We start from the raw sequence: 15,321 nt of genomic DNA on the forward strand, positions 1-15,321 counted from the left end.
CTTATGCTTTAAAGATGAATGCAAAGGTCGCGTTCTTCTTTAACAATACATTGAAAGCCAAACTGCATTCATACTCATCTAATGATGTATCGCATTAGTTTTAAAAATAAAAAGGCAAAATACCTATAATCGACATTAGGTTTTTCATCTTTTTCGAAAGTATACTGGAAACACATACGATATTGTTTAGAGTTTCGGCGATAATGCAGTATTCTACGGTTGATTGAGAATTATTTATTCATGTGATAAATTGTAGTTACATTTATAGAAATTTTTTAATAATTTTCTATATCTATGCAGCCATGTGGATAAGAGTATAAGTTTCATTGAGTAAGACACGTCATTTATAATGGATACATAATTTTTGTTCCATTAACTGAAAATTAATGATAATTTAACAAGACTGATAATTGAATGCGTATCATTCAATTTTAATTTATACATACGCTCAAGCGCACGCGCGCGCACACACGCGCACACATAATGCGTATATACATAGTAATTATATAGTAATAGAGAATTATGAGTGCCTAAATAATACACGAGCTTAATTCAATTTATTTGTATTATTAATTTTTTTATTTTTTTTTTTTTTTCTATCGAAAATGCTTGCTTTTTTAAGAGACTTAAATGGAAAATTTTTATCCGTTTTACGAATAATAGACAATTGTAATAATACATACTTATCAATCCTTCTTCTTTCTTTTTGTAATCAGTATATATATATATATCAAACATTACATATATATTTATAGGGAGTTTAAGAAATATGTCAAAATTAACATGTTTTAATCATAAACAAGTTTAGGTATTTTATTATATGTAAAATAATAAATAGTAGACATGAAATAAACTATGGGCTTTGTCCTACAAAATAAATACTTGGGTAAATTTATGTTGGCTCAAGCTTACGTCGCATCTACCAAGTTTTCAAAATTTTTCAATAAAACACGATTTACATAATATTCATGCTTAATTTATCTTTTGTATCTTTGACTTCCAACAATTCTCCTTCGTTAGTAAATTTATAACAATTATTAATATGTTTAACTATAGATAAAGTAAAATACAATTTATGAAATCATACAAATTAGATAAGCCGCTTATCTAATTTTTCTTGCAAATTTAAATAAAAATAAATGTCGCAATATTTTTTACTAGAGAACATATCATACAGTAAAAACTTGAAAATGTTGACAAATTAAAATTTTGAATATATAAATAAAAAATTTTACAGTTACAAATAAACATGACTACATTATGAAATTCATAATATACATAGAGGTTATAGAAAATGACATGGCATTGTTGTACCTAAAACGAGGATTTCTACTCAATTTATACATCATAGTAAAATTTGACTTACAAATTTTTTTTTTTCACCCTCGAACTCGTTGCTCGAACTGCTCGCACAAATGAACTCGAGTTCGACTATAAATTTTTTCCAACGCACAACCCTAATTCTACTACGATGTATTTACCTAAATAAATATTTATTGGTGTATGTAAATTTTTATATTACAATGCAAACTACATTACATACTTTTCTTATCAATTTAAGTAGTAACGACAACTTTATTAAGACTTACGTTTAATTCAAAGGTACTTTATACACATATATTATGATGTATAAAAATCAGAATATTTACTTTCATTCCTTATTATTTAAATAAATTAATGCATAAATATGAATGTAAGAACTGTTTGAGAAGTAAATATTTAATAAATCCATATAAAGAGATATTTGTGGAATAAGCATTAAAAGTGCTTGTTCAAATATGCTTTTTAGAAACGCCTGTAAATTTATTGTATTAAAAAAAAGGTAAAATTTATTGGATTTCTTTTGCGTCCATATATCGGAGACAATTTTATAATGGAAAAAAATCGCGCTTATCGGAAAGAATAAAAATAAAGCAAGAAGATAAAAATTGTTTGAATTTTTAATTAAGCAATATCTTTGTAATAGTGAGCGCGTTAGTGCATATATATATATATATATATATATATATATATATATAAAGAAATAAATGCGGAAGCATACAAAGAGTATAATGGACGATAAAAGGTGCTAATCCCGTCGCAATAATCACTAAAAACTCTGCATCCTTTATAAAGCGGAGAAATTCATATTTAATATGATTTTATTGCAGAGCGAGAGTGAAGGCGGGAGTTAAAATTTTGGATGCATCGTCGAGTAGCCCTGATTGGATCATCGAGTCTGATATAAATATAAAAAATACGGCTGCTACTTTCACCGCAAGGCGAAAGGAAAATGTATCTCGACTGCCAAATGCGTAAGTAGACAAGACAATTCGATCGAGAGGGACACGCTCGTTCTCTTCCCATTTAACTCACGATCTTACGTCGAAAGTATTTTAAAATTGTTGCTAAGCAGTGGCCATTGTGGCCCCTCGATCAAATCGCATATTTATCATTTGCGTACAACTGGCTCGTTCCATTATGAGAAGCTCGACCTTCTTTATCCTCGTAACAATCGCATAAACGCCCTACAAACATCGCACTAAACTCCTCGCGACGCTTCTCTTTCAACCGATAAGCCCTCCCACTTCGCCATCCTATACACGCGCGCACGCACGTACGCACGCACGCGCACACACGCGCGCCCGCGCATCCGAAGAGCCAATTAAACGCGAGTGTCAAGGGGTGCTTGTCGGACAAGCCCCGGCATTAATGGACGTCTGCTTGGAGCTGTGTTGCATCTCCGCGAGCAATGCAATAATGTCGTTAAACGAAGTTGTAACGCTGTGACGCGCGATGTTTCTCGGTCGCAGCTCGGCCGAGGAGATAATGACGATGTTGCTGGAGGCGAGCGAGGAGAACACCGAGAGCAAGGAGCACGGGGGCGACCGTATTGTCTGGAGCGTGCGCTACGCCCTCGAGGGCGAGGAGGACAACGTCTCCCTGGCCGGGCCCTTCCAGTCGAATCAGCAGCAGCAGCACCACCATCACCATAACGGGGCCGGCGATCGCAAGAAGCTCCAAGCCCATCTCGAGATACAGAAGGACGACATCCAAGCGGTCCTGCCCATTTCCAAGGTACGCCATGCGAACGACTGCGATTACGTGTAAACAAATTTTGTCGCTCGATGTCTATTGTCGTGGGAGCCCATTCCCCCAGCAGTCGGTTTATGAATATTGAGACAATCGACGACGTTCTTTAAAAGACTCAAGGAACACCAATTAGAAAAATAGTATGATTTTTAAATGCATTGCACGTCGGGATGCATACTGCCGGGGCTATTTAAAAGTTTCATCTCGATCGCGGTAAGTATTGGCGAATATGTTGTGTAATTGTGCTGCGATTATTGGAAATGTAGGTTTATCGAATATCGTTGTACGCGCTGATTTGAATAAGTAATAAGGAATACTTTTGTTTTCCAATTTTATCGAGCTGACGGTTATTTGTATTGATTATTGTCGGTGGTAGACCGGAGGAGCTTTGAAATTGTAATGAATAGCGTTAATAGTAAATGTAATTTTTAGAATTGGGAGGTGATGAATACGGCAGTGCTGACTGGGAGGCAAATTTCTCAAGCGATAAAAGTGTTTATCGTGAGCCAAGCTGGAAGAGTCGCTGATGTCACTCTTCAATCGTCTTGCCATTCCGAGGATGAAAGTGTACTGAAGGTAATAATAACGATTATCGAAGATTTTTCTTCAAAATTCGATATCGTCTCGGTAGATCCGCGAGTCTTGCTATTTTAACGACTGACGTGCAGTGCCTCTTCGTTCGTATATAAATTAACCTTTGCCGGCGCTAAGTACCTGCAATTAATTATATTTGCATGGATGGTCCATTGTTTACGTCGTCTCTCTTCGATACGAATAATGTTTAACGCTCGAATAACCAAATGCGCAATGGCACTTTGTACTTATATTTATTAAAAGTCGCTTTTCCATTTTTTCTTATTATTACTATTTCAACCGCGCAGCAAGCCGAGTAGTTGGCGAGATTTTACAATTTTAGACGTAAACGATGTTTACTTATGTTAACTTTGCCACAAATCCTTTACAACTGCGCACATTTCTAGCTCTCAACGCAAGATTTCAAGCTCCCAAAGCAGTCCAATACGAAGGACTGCGACGCGTATAACCCCCACTCTCCATCCCAATTAAATTCAAATGGCCAGCAAACCATACCTAAACCTTTTGACTCTAGGTATCCTCGTCGTGCAGCAGCGTGTACGTCGACGGCTCGGAGATCCGTGGCTCGAGCAACGCCTCGGTTCTCTTCAAGTACGGTACTTACACGGGCTTGGCGCGCTTCACCGTCTGGATGCCGGAGTTCCCGCTCGAGGTCTCGGTAACGGACACGAGGCTGAATCAGATAAAGGGTTGGAAGGTACCCGAAGAGCATCCGATAGCTAAGAACAAGCGGAGCCTGAACGCGAGCGCGGAGGGCAAGAGGACGGCCCCGAGAAAGAGGGGTGCAGCGCTCGAGCACCGCGCCAAAAACGCCGGCCTCGCGCGGAAGGGAAAGCGACGGCTGGTGAACGGCGAGGAGCTGGATCATAACGAGGATGATGAAGATGACGATGATGAGGAGGATGAGGATGAGGATGATGATGGGGACGACGAGGAGGGTGATAACGAGGAGGGGGAGGAGGATGAGGTGGACGGCGACGATGAGGAGGGGCCGAGGACAGTGAATCGGGTGACGAATGTTGGCGAGGGGAATAATAATAATGATAATAATGATGAGGACGAGGATGAGGAGGAAGAGGAGGAGGATGAGGAGGAGGAGGAGGAGGAGGACCCAGGGGGACTCGGAGTGGGCAAGATGAGGTTCCGTAGCGGTGATAAATGGGACGAAATCAACTCGATCGATCGCACCGCCACGACCGCCAGTTGTCGGCTTAGATTTCAGCAGAGCCCCGTCGACGTAAGAAAAGCTTTCGTTTCTTTCTCTTCAGCCGATTCTGCTGCTAACTAGCGCCTTCTGCGCCTGACCGAGTTCAATAAATACCAGAACTGGGCGGGCGTTACAGTGTACCCGTACCACCCGGTGGGCGAACTCGTAAAGCACACGAATTTTGCAAAAGTTTTCAACAGTGGATGTATTGGATTAAAATTTATTGGAATACTCGCGGTGTTTTAATCATTCATTCATAAAATTCTCCATGTTTTTCCTTAATTGTCACCAATTACAAGAAGTCTGACCTTTCTGATATACCCGAGATAATTACAAATTCTTAATTATTTCAAAGTATTATTATAGATGTGACGTCTGGTCTGCTCGATTCTCAATATTGAAAACTATGTATAATTGTCGGATTTTTTGCTTTTTTTTATATGCTTTTTTTTTTATATATATATATATATATTTTTTTTATTTCTATTTAGTTTAGTTTTATCTCTTTCTTTCATTTATTTCGAACAAAGACACTGACTTTTTAATCGAAATAAATTTCGTCGCATTGAGTAGGAATAAAAGTTTTGATAATCGATACAAAATTTAATAATTAATTTGAATTTACAGTAAGAAAAAAAATACCTCAGTCCAGTGATATTTTGTATTGAGAATTCTTGCGTAAAATGCTTGAATAAGTGTTGAAAATTGCAATTAATCAAAGAGAATAAGATTCTTACGTCGATCCGTCACCAAGTGATAATAATGTCGTAGCTTCGGCAATTTTTCACACTCGTACTTGCTGCGAAACAAATATTATACGCATGGAAGATAAATATGTTGGATGAAATCATTTAACTGTTTTAATAATTTTCATATCACGATAATTATATGAATTTCACAATATTTAATATGGTTACGTGCATTAATGTCGAATATGGATGAAATATTCTCAAATATTAAAGATCCTCGTGGCATTCGTGCCATCTTGAAATGACTATAACTTTAATTACCTCCTAGTAAATAGCAGCATCTTTAATTGGCTTAGTTAGTGGCATAATTTGTAAAATTATGTTTGTTTACGACTGGGTAACATTGACTTTTACGGCTATTTAAAAGAAATTTGTTACCTTATATTTTTTAGATTCGTTAAATCAATATCGCAGTAGAATTGTGCACTTAATTTTGGCTTTTATAATATTTTGATTCAATTTGGATATTAATTTTAATTAACGACCAGCAATTGAAATAACAACGCAAACACTCTCGTGTTACAGCCGCGTATGTTGGGAGTTTAATTTTATTTATTATATATAAATTTGGTCGTGCAGTTCAAACATTTATATGCCATACGCCACCCTATCATTATTTCAATTTAAATGAAATTATTTCTGCATACTTGCTACATGAAAATACGTCTACATAATTTTAATAACAATGCTTTAACATTATAATATTTATTACATTGCAGGTGTCAATTATATTTTTAATAATTGCTGAAAATACATTGGCGAAATAAGATTTGCCTATTAGTTTGTATTTAATGTTGGTTCATTAATCCCTTGTTTAAATATTTAATATTCATATGAGCATTCAAACAAATAAGAATTTTCTTCCAAATCATCCGATTAAATTTAGAATTTCGATATAAATAATGTGCTGCGATGCGATAAAGTAGTACCTATTTACTGCTATACCTGCGAATAATTAATTAGTAATTAAAGACATATTACAAATAATATAAATAAATTAACAGGCTGGACGTAATGAGAATTATACTGTTTATATTTAAAATAATTTTGAATATAACTCCTATGATTGATAATCTTTAGAAAATATAATTATATTTTAATAACTTTGGCAGCGAGTTTTATAGAATAACATTGAAAATCTTTTGCACTACATAATAGTTATGAATACGTACGCACGCGTACGCACACGCACGCACTAACGCCCACGCGCACATATATTATAATTTCAACGTGTTACGTATTTGATTTGTTATATTTTGTTTTGATTGCTTTTTCTTCTTCTTAATGATTAGAACTTTTGTATTGTCAAATAAGTAGGAATAAAAATTAGGGGCAAATAAAATGACTTCGAAAAGAAATAGCATTGAAAATTATTATTAAAAGCATTTTAATTATCGGACGTAAGTATTAAAAGTATAAGAGAATGAATAATTGCTCGTCGTCGGGATTATTGAACAAATCTTATCAAGTACAGCAACGTACAACCTATATACATATATACGTATATATATATACACATGCGTTCCTTATTTATAATTGCGAACGGTCGATTTAAAAAGCAGTACATTATAAATTTAACGGGCTGAGAGATCGAGGAAATAAGACACGGAGCGTTTTGGTTAAATTACAGGTGCACGTGCGCTTCCTCGCCGTGGATCACGACTCCGGACGCGTCTCGTACTTTGTGAACAGGCGCACGTGGCTACGAGTAACGGACCTCGTGGCTGGTCTTTTGCGCGTGTCGGATCCGCGCATCGCTACGCTCGTCCAGGGCAGGATCGTGCAAGGACGCGGCATCGGCAGAACCGAGGTCCAGGTGCTTTCACCCATCAATGGTCGGGTGATCGGGGCGAAGGAGGTGCGGGTCGGCAACGACCGCGTCTCCATCTCCCAGCTCTCTGTGAAGGTCGTCTCGGGACTGCAGCTCAACATCAGTCCGGATAGCGCAATCGAGAATGGCTACGTGGCCGAGACGTCGGTCACGAGGAAGCTCACAGCCCAATACCAGGAGGGCCTCCTCGACATTGACATCGAGTTCTCCGATGGCACGAGGACACCGCTCCGTGAGATTGCGGTAAGATTTTCCAGCTTTTCAATAAAGAGGCCCACTTGGGCACTCGATGTTATAACGCTATAATACGGCTTACGTAATAAGTCAATTACGGCGTATCTTGATTATCGCGAGCCTGACTTAACGAAGGTTCAAGTGCACGGCAATTACGATCCTTATCCCGACTCAAGCCAAGCGGTCTTTAAATTATTATATATTGTTTAATCTAGCCACTATATTATCAGATTTATATAACATTGATTTTGACAGTGAAAGCATAATCGCATTTTATTCGCAATGTATAAAGATTTATAAAGGGAGCCGTATTGAGAGTACTTTACCATCAATTACGTAGCGGTGATGTTGAATTACACGTATTATGCATTGATTGTAATTTCACATTAACTGCCTGACATTCTTAAGGCTTTTGGAAGGTTGGCAAGTGAATAATTTATTTCTTCATGTATCGATTTTATATAGAAAGTTGATTTGTCTTTATGTCGGTAATACCCCGATTGACAGGAATTTGTATAACTTTCACATAAATTATTATTAAATCATATACAGGTGGTAGATATTCTTTGAGAAATAATCACGCGAATATGCACATTTTATATCGATTATAATCTTCTTTATTTGCTTCTTGCTACAATTCTTCCACATTCTAATTATAATTTAATAAAATAAGAGAAACATAAGTACATTACTAAAGCAGGTCAGATATATTTTATGAGAAACTTGATTTACTTTTTTATATCATACTTTTAAAAATTGATTACATTTACATGAATTATCTTTGAAAAAATACTAAAAAAAATATCATTGTTTCTCATATTCCGTAAAATCCTTACTTTCCGACTTAATGCACAAATATAAATATTAAATGTAACGAATAATATAGGAAAATATAAATGTTAACAATGAAAACTTAAATGTAAAAAACAGATAAATGTTTCTTCTATTTATGTGGCGAAAGTATTTTTTATATTATTGGCGGTAGATCATTTCGAGCGTTAGGCATTAGTATATCGCTTTTTTCTTCTCTTCTTCTTCTTCGCCAAATGAAGAATATTTATGAAGGCATTATGAACGAAGCCCCCCGTAATCTCAATTTCTGCTGCAAGCTTATTCCTCTAAACTGGCACTTTTATCGTTCAACTTTCGAGTGTTTATAATTTATACTTTCGATCGTCGCTAGTCGCAAGCCGATGAACGATAACTTAAACTTCACTCGCTTCCATAAATCCCTTACAGGTGGCTCCGGCTCCGATGCGACTTTAATTCGACTTTTTCCCGAGGCGGCCCTAAGATCGTACGCTATGCGAAATTGGCTTGAAAAATGTCGCCCGTAGCATAAGCTCGGGCGGTATATAAATTGCGCGTTTGAAAAAGTTGGAGCTCGAGGTGCAGCGGGAAGCTCCGTGTAGTCGAGCATCTCCCCCGACATCTCGTACAATCGGTCGAATAATAATTTTCTACTCCTATCACGCAGGTAAGTGACTACCAGTTGATGGTAGAGAGCCTGGACCCGGATGTGGTGGCGTTCGCCCCGATGGTGGCCTCTCACCATCCGCGGGTGATCGCGGTCGGCGAGGGTCGCGGTGATCTTCTACGGGTCAGCCTCCAGCTGTCTGACGTCTGCCGCCTGGCGAATCGTCGGGCGAAAGCCGCGACCTCGAGGTCCGCGGTCGTATTGCCCCTTGCGACGGCCTCGGCCAACGTCGAGGTCGACTTCACCTCGGGCGACCAGCCAAGCCGACCAGAATTCGTGCAGAACGACGGGGGCGGCAACCTCGGCCTCGGCGCCCATCATCGAGAGCGCAAGACCGGGAGGGACATCGCCCCGGATCTTCACGACATCCTCATTGGTAAAAGTTTATCCCTTGCTATAAACGCCTCTGTCTGCATCGTTACGTGTTTAGCGCTTTTGTGTACGTGTGAGCGTGTGCGTGGGTGAGTGCGCGAGTATGTAACTCGTAGTTCTTTTAACCGGATGCGGTGGGATACTCGGGCTATGGTAGTTTTGCCAGCCGAGCGACGACGCGACGATGAATTATCTTTGTTTACGTGTCGATCGAAACCTGAGCGGTCGTTAAATTGGTGTGCCTTTTCGGTAAATGCAACGTTTGGTTGTGTAATTAGAATCCTCGTCGGTGTCCGTTATCGATATGCATGGATAAACTTGGGATTATATTCGCGGATATACGCGTAAATTTTATTTATCGAGCGTAAAAACAAACGCTATTTACAAATGGCGGTCAAATTTTGTTCGGCAACAATTCAAACGAGAGATTATTACATTTATGGTTTAATAAAGACATCTGGATCCCGGGCACTGAATTAATATCGCCATTAAAACGACGAAAAAAAAAACAGGTTTAATATAAATCACTGTACTTTTGGTACTGCGATCTTTTCCACGTGTAATGCGTATATTAAAAGTATTTGGTAATTGTAAATTATTCGTCGTATATGTATTGGCATTAACATTTCCTAAACTTTCACAATTATGATTTTAATTGGGCTAACATGTTTACGTTTATTTTTTAAAACAACACGTGCGCGTTCATTGTTTACTGTAAATGAAAATATAAAGTAAAAATTAGTCTTGAGTAATTAGCGTTCAACTTCTCTGGCTCACCAGTCAACTAAAACATTCCGAGCACATTGAATTCAAACCAAATTTAATTACGAATAATCCGATTAGAATTTTCTTTCTAGTATATATTTAATCGTATGCGTATCCATACGTGCATATTCAAATAATATAAAGAAACAAGCTTTATTGTATTATCTGAAATATCTAAATTGTACTAAATTAAACAACACTCTCCTTATTGTTTCGTACATTCATTAATTAACATTGCGAATTTCGCAGATGCTCTGTAATCATATATAGTTTTTATAGTTTCGAGAGATAATCCGATACTCTTATTTTGAAATATCGTTAAATTTTCTCGATCGTGTCTGGGCAAATTTAAATTGGCAAATACTTGACCTTTCGTAGTGTTGTTCGGGCAAAGCTTATCTCGGGCTCTTTTTATTATAATGCGAGTATGCGAGTTTTAAGTGTAATTACCAAATGTTTCCTCGTATCAATACCGAGAAGAGTGTTTATAAGCTGGCAAATTTCTCCTATTTTTGGTGCAGCAATATTTTCTCATTCGCTCGAAAAATGCTTTAAATAAATTGAGAGAAAAGTAATGCCAGAGAGCGGCTAAAGAAGCTCATTGTTAAGCGACGGCTAACAAATTCCTCATCGTTGTGTGCGTGCGTGCGTGCGTGCGTGCGTGCGTGCGTGCGTGCGTGCGTGCGTACTTCGCAAATCGTTGAACGCCATATATGCGTGTGGGTGCGTGCGCGCGTGCGTGTGCCCGCGCAAGTTTGTATGCTAGTACGTGTCTGTAACTTTGTACGCGTGGGTGTGCGCGCGTGTGTGTTCGTGTTTGTAAGTGTGCTTGCACAAGTGCGCATATACATGATTGTGCTTACGTGCGCAGTAATATCACATGTGCAATAACAACCAAGTCACGGCAATAATCAGAAAAAACCGGGTTGAAAGCTTCGAAACTTTCAGGAGGCATGGGAGGCGTGGGTATACGTCACAACGGGGGCCCGCGTATGACGCCCCTCGAGATCGGCATGTACGTGCTGCTCGCAGCCTTCTGTTTCGCCATCGTCGTATTCGTAGTCTCGTGCGTCGTCTACGCGAGCAAGTTCAAGCCCCAGAGCTCGACGGAGTCGGCCCTACCGGTGCTACCGGTAATAGGGGCCGCAAGGGCCGCCGCCAGCCAATTCGGCCAGAACCGAAGCAGGCCGAGGGAATCCACGACCAACGCCCACGACTGGGTCTGGCTTGGCAGGGCGACCTTGGAACGCGCTGCCTGCGCACCCCAGCAGGTACGTGCTTTACTAATCTGATGCGAGGATGATAAGAGCTCTCTCGCCGCACACGAGTGAGCCTCGGGACTTTGTTTTATCGATAATCTGGGAGAATGCCTTATTTGTATCTAGAATCGGCATTTCGTGAGTAGAATCTGCCCCGCGCGAGCACTTCCTAGCCGAACCCACATTCTCAGATTTAATTGACGCTGTTAATGGCTAATGAGATAAGTTTCTTTATCGGCAATCGATATACGCCATCGGATGCACACATACGTGCGCTCTTGTACAGCTTTTTTTCCAAATAAACTCTATTATACGTATCGGCTTATTGGTATTTCCTTTTAACATAATTCCTACACGTATCCCTTAAATTTAATACTTTATACGCGCTTCATTACGATCTACGGTCAAAGATGAAAATAATGAAGCTGTATTTTCTGTTGAAGCTGCAATTTAAAATCGGAATATTATTTGACCACAACTATTCGGCCCGACGCTTTCCTTAAATCATAATTTTCTTATTGGTACTTTGCTTCTGTACGGTAAAAGCTTTATACAACAAATTATGATATTTTTCTAACCTTTGTAGAGATAAATAAATACCTACATAGTTTTTATGCTTTATTACCAAGTTGCTGTGTTGGAGAAAAAATGCACGTGCGCCAAGTCTTCCATTGAATCATCATTTTTCCTCATCATCAAATACCGATTTCTGTTACTTATATTTAAAATCTTTTAGTAATATTTACTCCTTCTTCTTCTTCTTCCTTCTTCTTCTTCTTCTTCTTCTTCTTCTTCTTCTTCTTCTTTTTCTATTTCATAAATAATTCCAAGGTTTCAACCTTCATATAAATTTCAAATTCGACATTTTTCATATCGCTCACTATATATTTATTGAAATATACTTTCCGTTAAACTTTTAGGGATATCTTAAAAATAACTTAAAATTGCATTTAATATTAAATAAGAACTTTCGCTAATTAAATTTTAGACTTCTAAAATACTTTCTGTTTGGATTGATACTCACAGAACAATATTAAAAAATATATAAATTTCTCGATCAATATTCTACATTTTGCTTTCAATTTTAATATTAATAATTGATTTATCACTGTTTTTATTCATTTCAAACATAAGTTTTAGTTATATAATCCATCCCGAATAATCCATTATTCAAATGTAACTACCAGTTAACAATTTCACGCATTTAAACTAAATACTTGTATGTGTGTGAAATGCTATTTAAAACTCCCTAAAATGTAATATTTCATTTTAATGTTATGCTTTATCTTATTCGCGCATTTTATTTATATTAAATGTATTCTAGAAATTATTGTATTTGTTAAATAATAATTAATTAGTAACTTAGAATTTCATACAAGAATAATGAAGTAATCGAATAGATATTGAATTAATGTGAACAAATTAAACAGTATTTCATCGACTTTATTATCTCAATTGCAAGTCATTAATTATTGAATTTTTTTTTTCTTTTTTTTTTTTTTTTTTTTTTTTTAATTTAATTTTTGTACAATTCAATATAATGTAAATATTTACATTCGATTTCAAAAAGTAATATGGATAAGTTTAAAGAAAATCTCAAACATAAGTTAGCGATATTTTCTTTAACGTAACAACGCGTATATTTTTACGAGATAAAAGATCAATATATTTTGTATTATTATCAACTGAAATTATTTGTCCATATTATGCTTATTATTCTTAAGATAATCATCATTAAATAATACTGTACGATATATGTATACAATGTTTTCGTCTTTATTGTTTAAAAATAAACAATAAAGAGATATTTCATACATTTACTGTAAAATGTTATTGCAAAAGTGTTTGTCTACGAGCGTCTAATACAAATTATCAAATAATCGCAGCCAGTTAGTGTGATTGCAAAATTTCAAATACGCTTATATGCATATCACAGGTAATTCAAAGAACTTTATGTAGCACATAGATAATAGGCTACGTACTTTTATTCATATCATAACTATTAATAATAGTAAAGCACTTTGGGGAAGTTTTTGATAATTAAACCTCTTTGATTTGACGTTGCCTTTCCTATCGTAATCCAATATCCCAGAAATTCCCTTAATCATGAAATATTGCACATTAGCAATTTCAATTATATAAAACAAATTGATGGAAAACGAAGTTTTTGTCATTTTCAGCTGAGGTATCATGCGTATGATATAATTTAGAAAAGTAATTTAGCATTGCAAATTTCACAGGTGGTATCGGTAATTGTAAAACTTGAGAATTCAAAATAAAGCGTTAATGGAATTTTCAAACTTTTTAATAAGAGCGAGTAGAATAGGGTGTAATTTCGGGGAATACGCAAAATAAATAGAAGCAAGGAATACGAGGGAAAATAGTTTACGAATTATATGTTTAATAAGATAATTTTATATGTCTAATTTAAGACGTAAGAAATATCTAATGTAATTCATAATCGTATTCCAGTAGGTGGAAATCTCTTGTGTATAAAAATATATTTTTCAAAACTTTACATAACTTTGCGTTTTAATGCGAAATTCGCGAGCTTGCGCCACTTCTTGGAGCTACTTGATTTTTTAAAACTACGAAAAATTATAAATTTAACATATTAGGCTGGTGCCGCAGAATTATCCTTCCGTTATTCGGAAATTCGTCGATCGATCGAAGCATTCATCTGATATTTCATTTTGAATTCATGTTGGATACTTAAAAATGCACGCCCATTACCTTCACTGTAATATACCATTCAACGTATCAACTCTCTTACGGCTACTTTCATTGAAGGAGAAAGAACAACAGAGAATCTTGAAATTGCATTAATACTCGTCGTATCGTTTAAAAAAAAACAAACAAACAAACAAACAAACATGACCGAATGTATCTAAAGTCCAACGATTAACGTTAGCATCCTTCCTCCCTCGAGCAGGTTCGTGTCACGAGTAATCCACTGTTGGCCGAGCCGGAGGACGAGACAATGGATCTTGCGACGAGCTTCGACAATCCAAACCACGTGGAGCTGCCGTCACTGGGATTGCACTCGAGCACGACTTCGTCGGCGGCGGTTCCCATCGACACAACCACCTATTGCAAGCGCGACAAGACGCCGCGCAGCTTCGCTTCCAGACCCTCGCCCACATCCGCACACCGAAAAGAGTCAGTATTTTATAATAATAGTCCCAGCGTCTGAGATCCTCCTCCTCCTCCTCCTCCCCCCACTCGCACTCTCTCCCCTCCCAACCCGGCTCTGCGCTGCGTGCGAGCATTGGAGTACTTCACCCATCCCTAATCTCGAGCGTTAAAACGACGTTGAGTAACGAAGCGTCAACGAGTTGGCTGCTTTAAGTAGCGCGGCAGCGAAACTTCCGAGTTGCTGTTCCACCCTCTATTGATGCTCCGGTGGCATACCAAATGGCAAAGCCAGGGTTAAAACTTATGTAAAAAAAAAAAAAAAAAAAAAAAAAAAAAAAAAAAAAAAAACACTGAGAGAAAGAAAAAGTAAAAAAAAGTTAGCAAAGTTAAAAAGTTAAAATTCGTATTCGTCTCAAGTAATCGAATGGGTGGGTGGTCGTTGCGGCTTAACTTGGCACGTAGATCCTACGACCATCGCGATCGATTTCGTCAAAAGCTACGCGACATCGATTCTTCCTAACAACGGAGGCTGGGCCAATGGGCTGCTTTGGGATTCGAAATTCAACGATAGAGATCGTAAGCTCACCCGCCGCGCCCAATATATTATTGACGCGAAGTATTAAAGT

General features: G+C 37.4%; 1 protein-coding gene across 1 annotated transcript in view; it reads left to right on the forward strand.

Moving 5' to 3' along the window:
* The window catches only part of dtn (transmembrane protein 132C dtn), a 131,437-nt gene that overhangs the window by 114,118 nt on the left and 1,998 nt on the right, over positions 1–15,321 (forward strand). The window contains exons 6-15 of the mRNA XM_011499383.1: positions 2,151–2,294; positions 2,793–3,057; positions 3,505–3,648; positions 4,181–4,666; positions 4,742–4,903; positions 7,253–7,696; positions 9,165–9,540; positions 11,235–11,572; positions 14,493–14,751; positions 15,113–15,271. Of these exons, the coding sequence (XP_011497685.1) occupies positions 2,151–2,294; positions 2,793–3,057; positions 3,505–3,648; positions 4,181–4,666; positions 4,742–4,903; positions 7,253–7,696; positions 9,165–9,540; positions 11,235–11,572; positions 14,493–14,751; positions 15,113–15,271 (2,777 nt within the window). The remainder of the gene's footprint in view (positions 1–2,150; positions 2,295–2,792; positions 3,058–3,504; positions 3,649–4,180; positions 4,667–4,741; positions 4,904–7,252; positions 7,697–9,164; positions 9,541–11,234; positions 11,573–14,492; positions 14,752–15,112; positions 15,272–15,321) is intronic.

The sequence above is a fragment of the Ceratosolen solmsi genome, unplaced genomic scaffold (assembly GCF_000503995.2).
Source record: "Ceratosolen solmsi marchali unplaced genomic scaffold, CerSol_1.0 scaffold2, whole genome shotgun sequence".
Classification (NCBI taxonomy): Eukaryota; Metazoa; Arthropoda; class Insecta; order Hymenoptera; family Agaonidae; genus Ceratosolen; species Ceratosolen solmsi.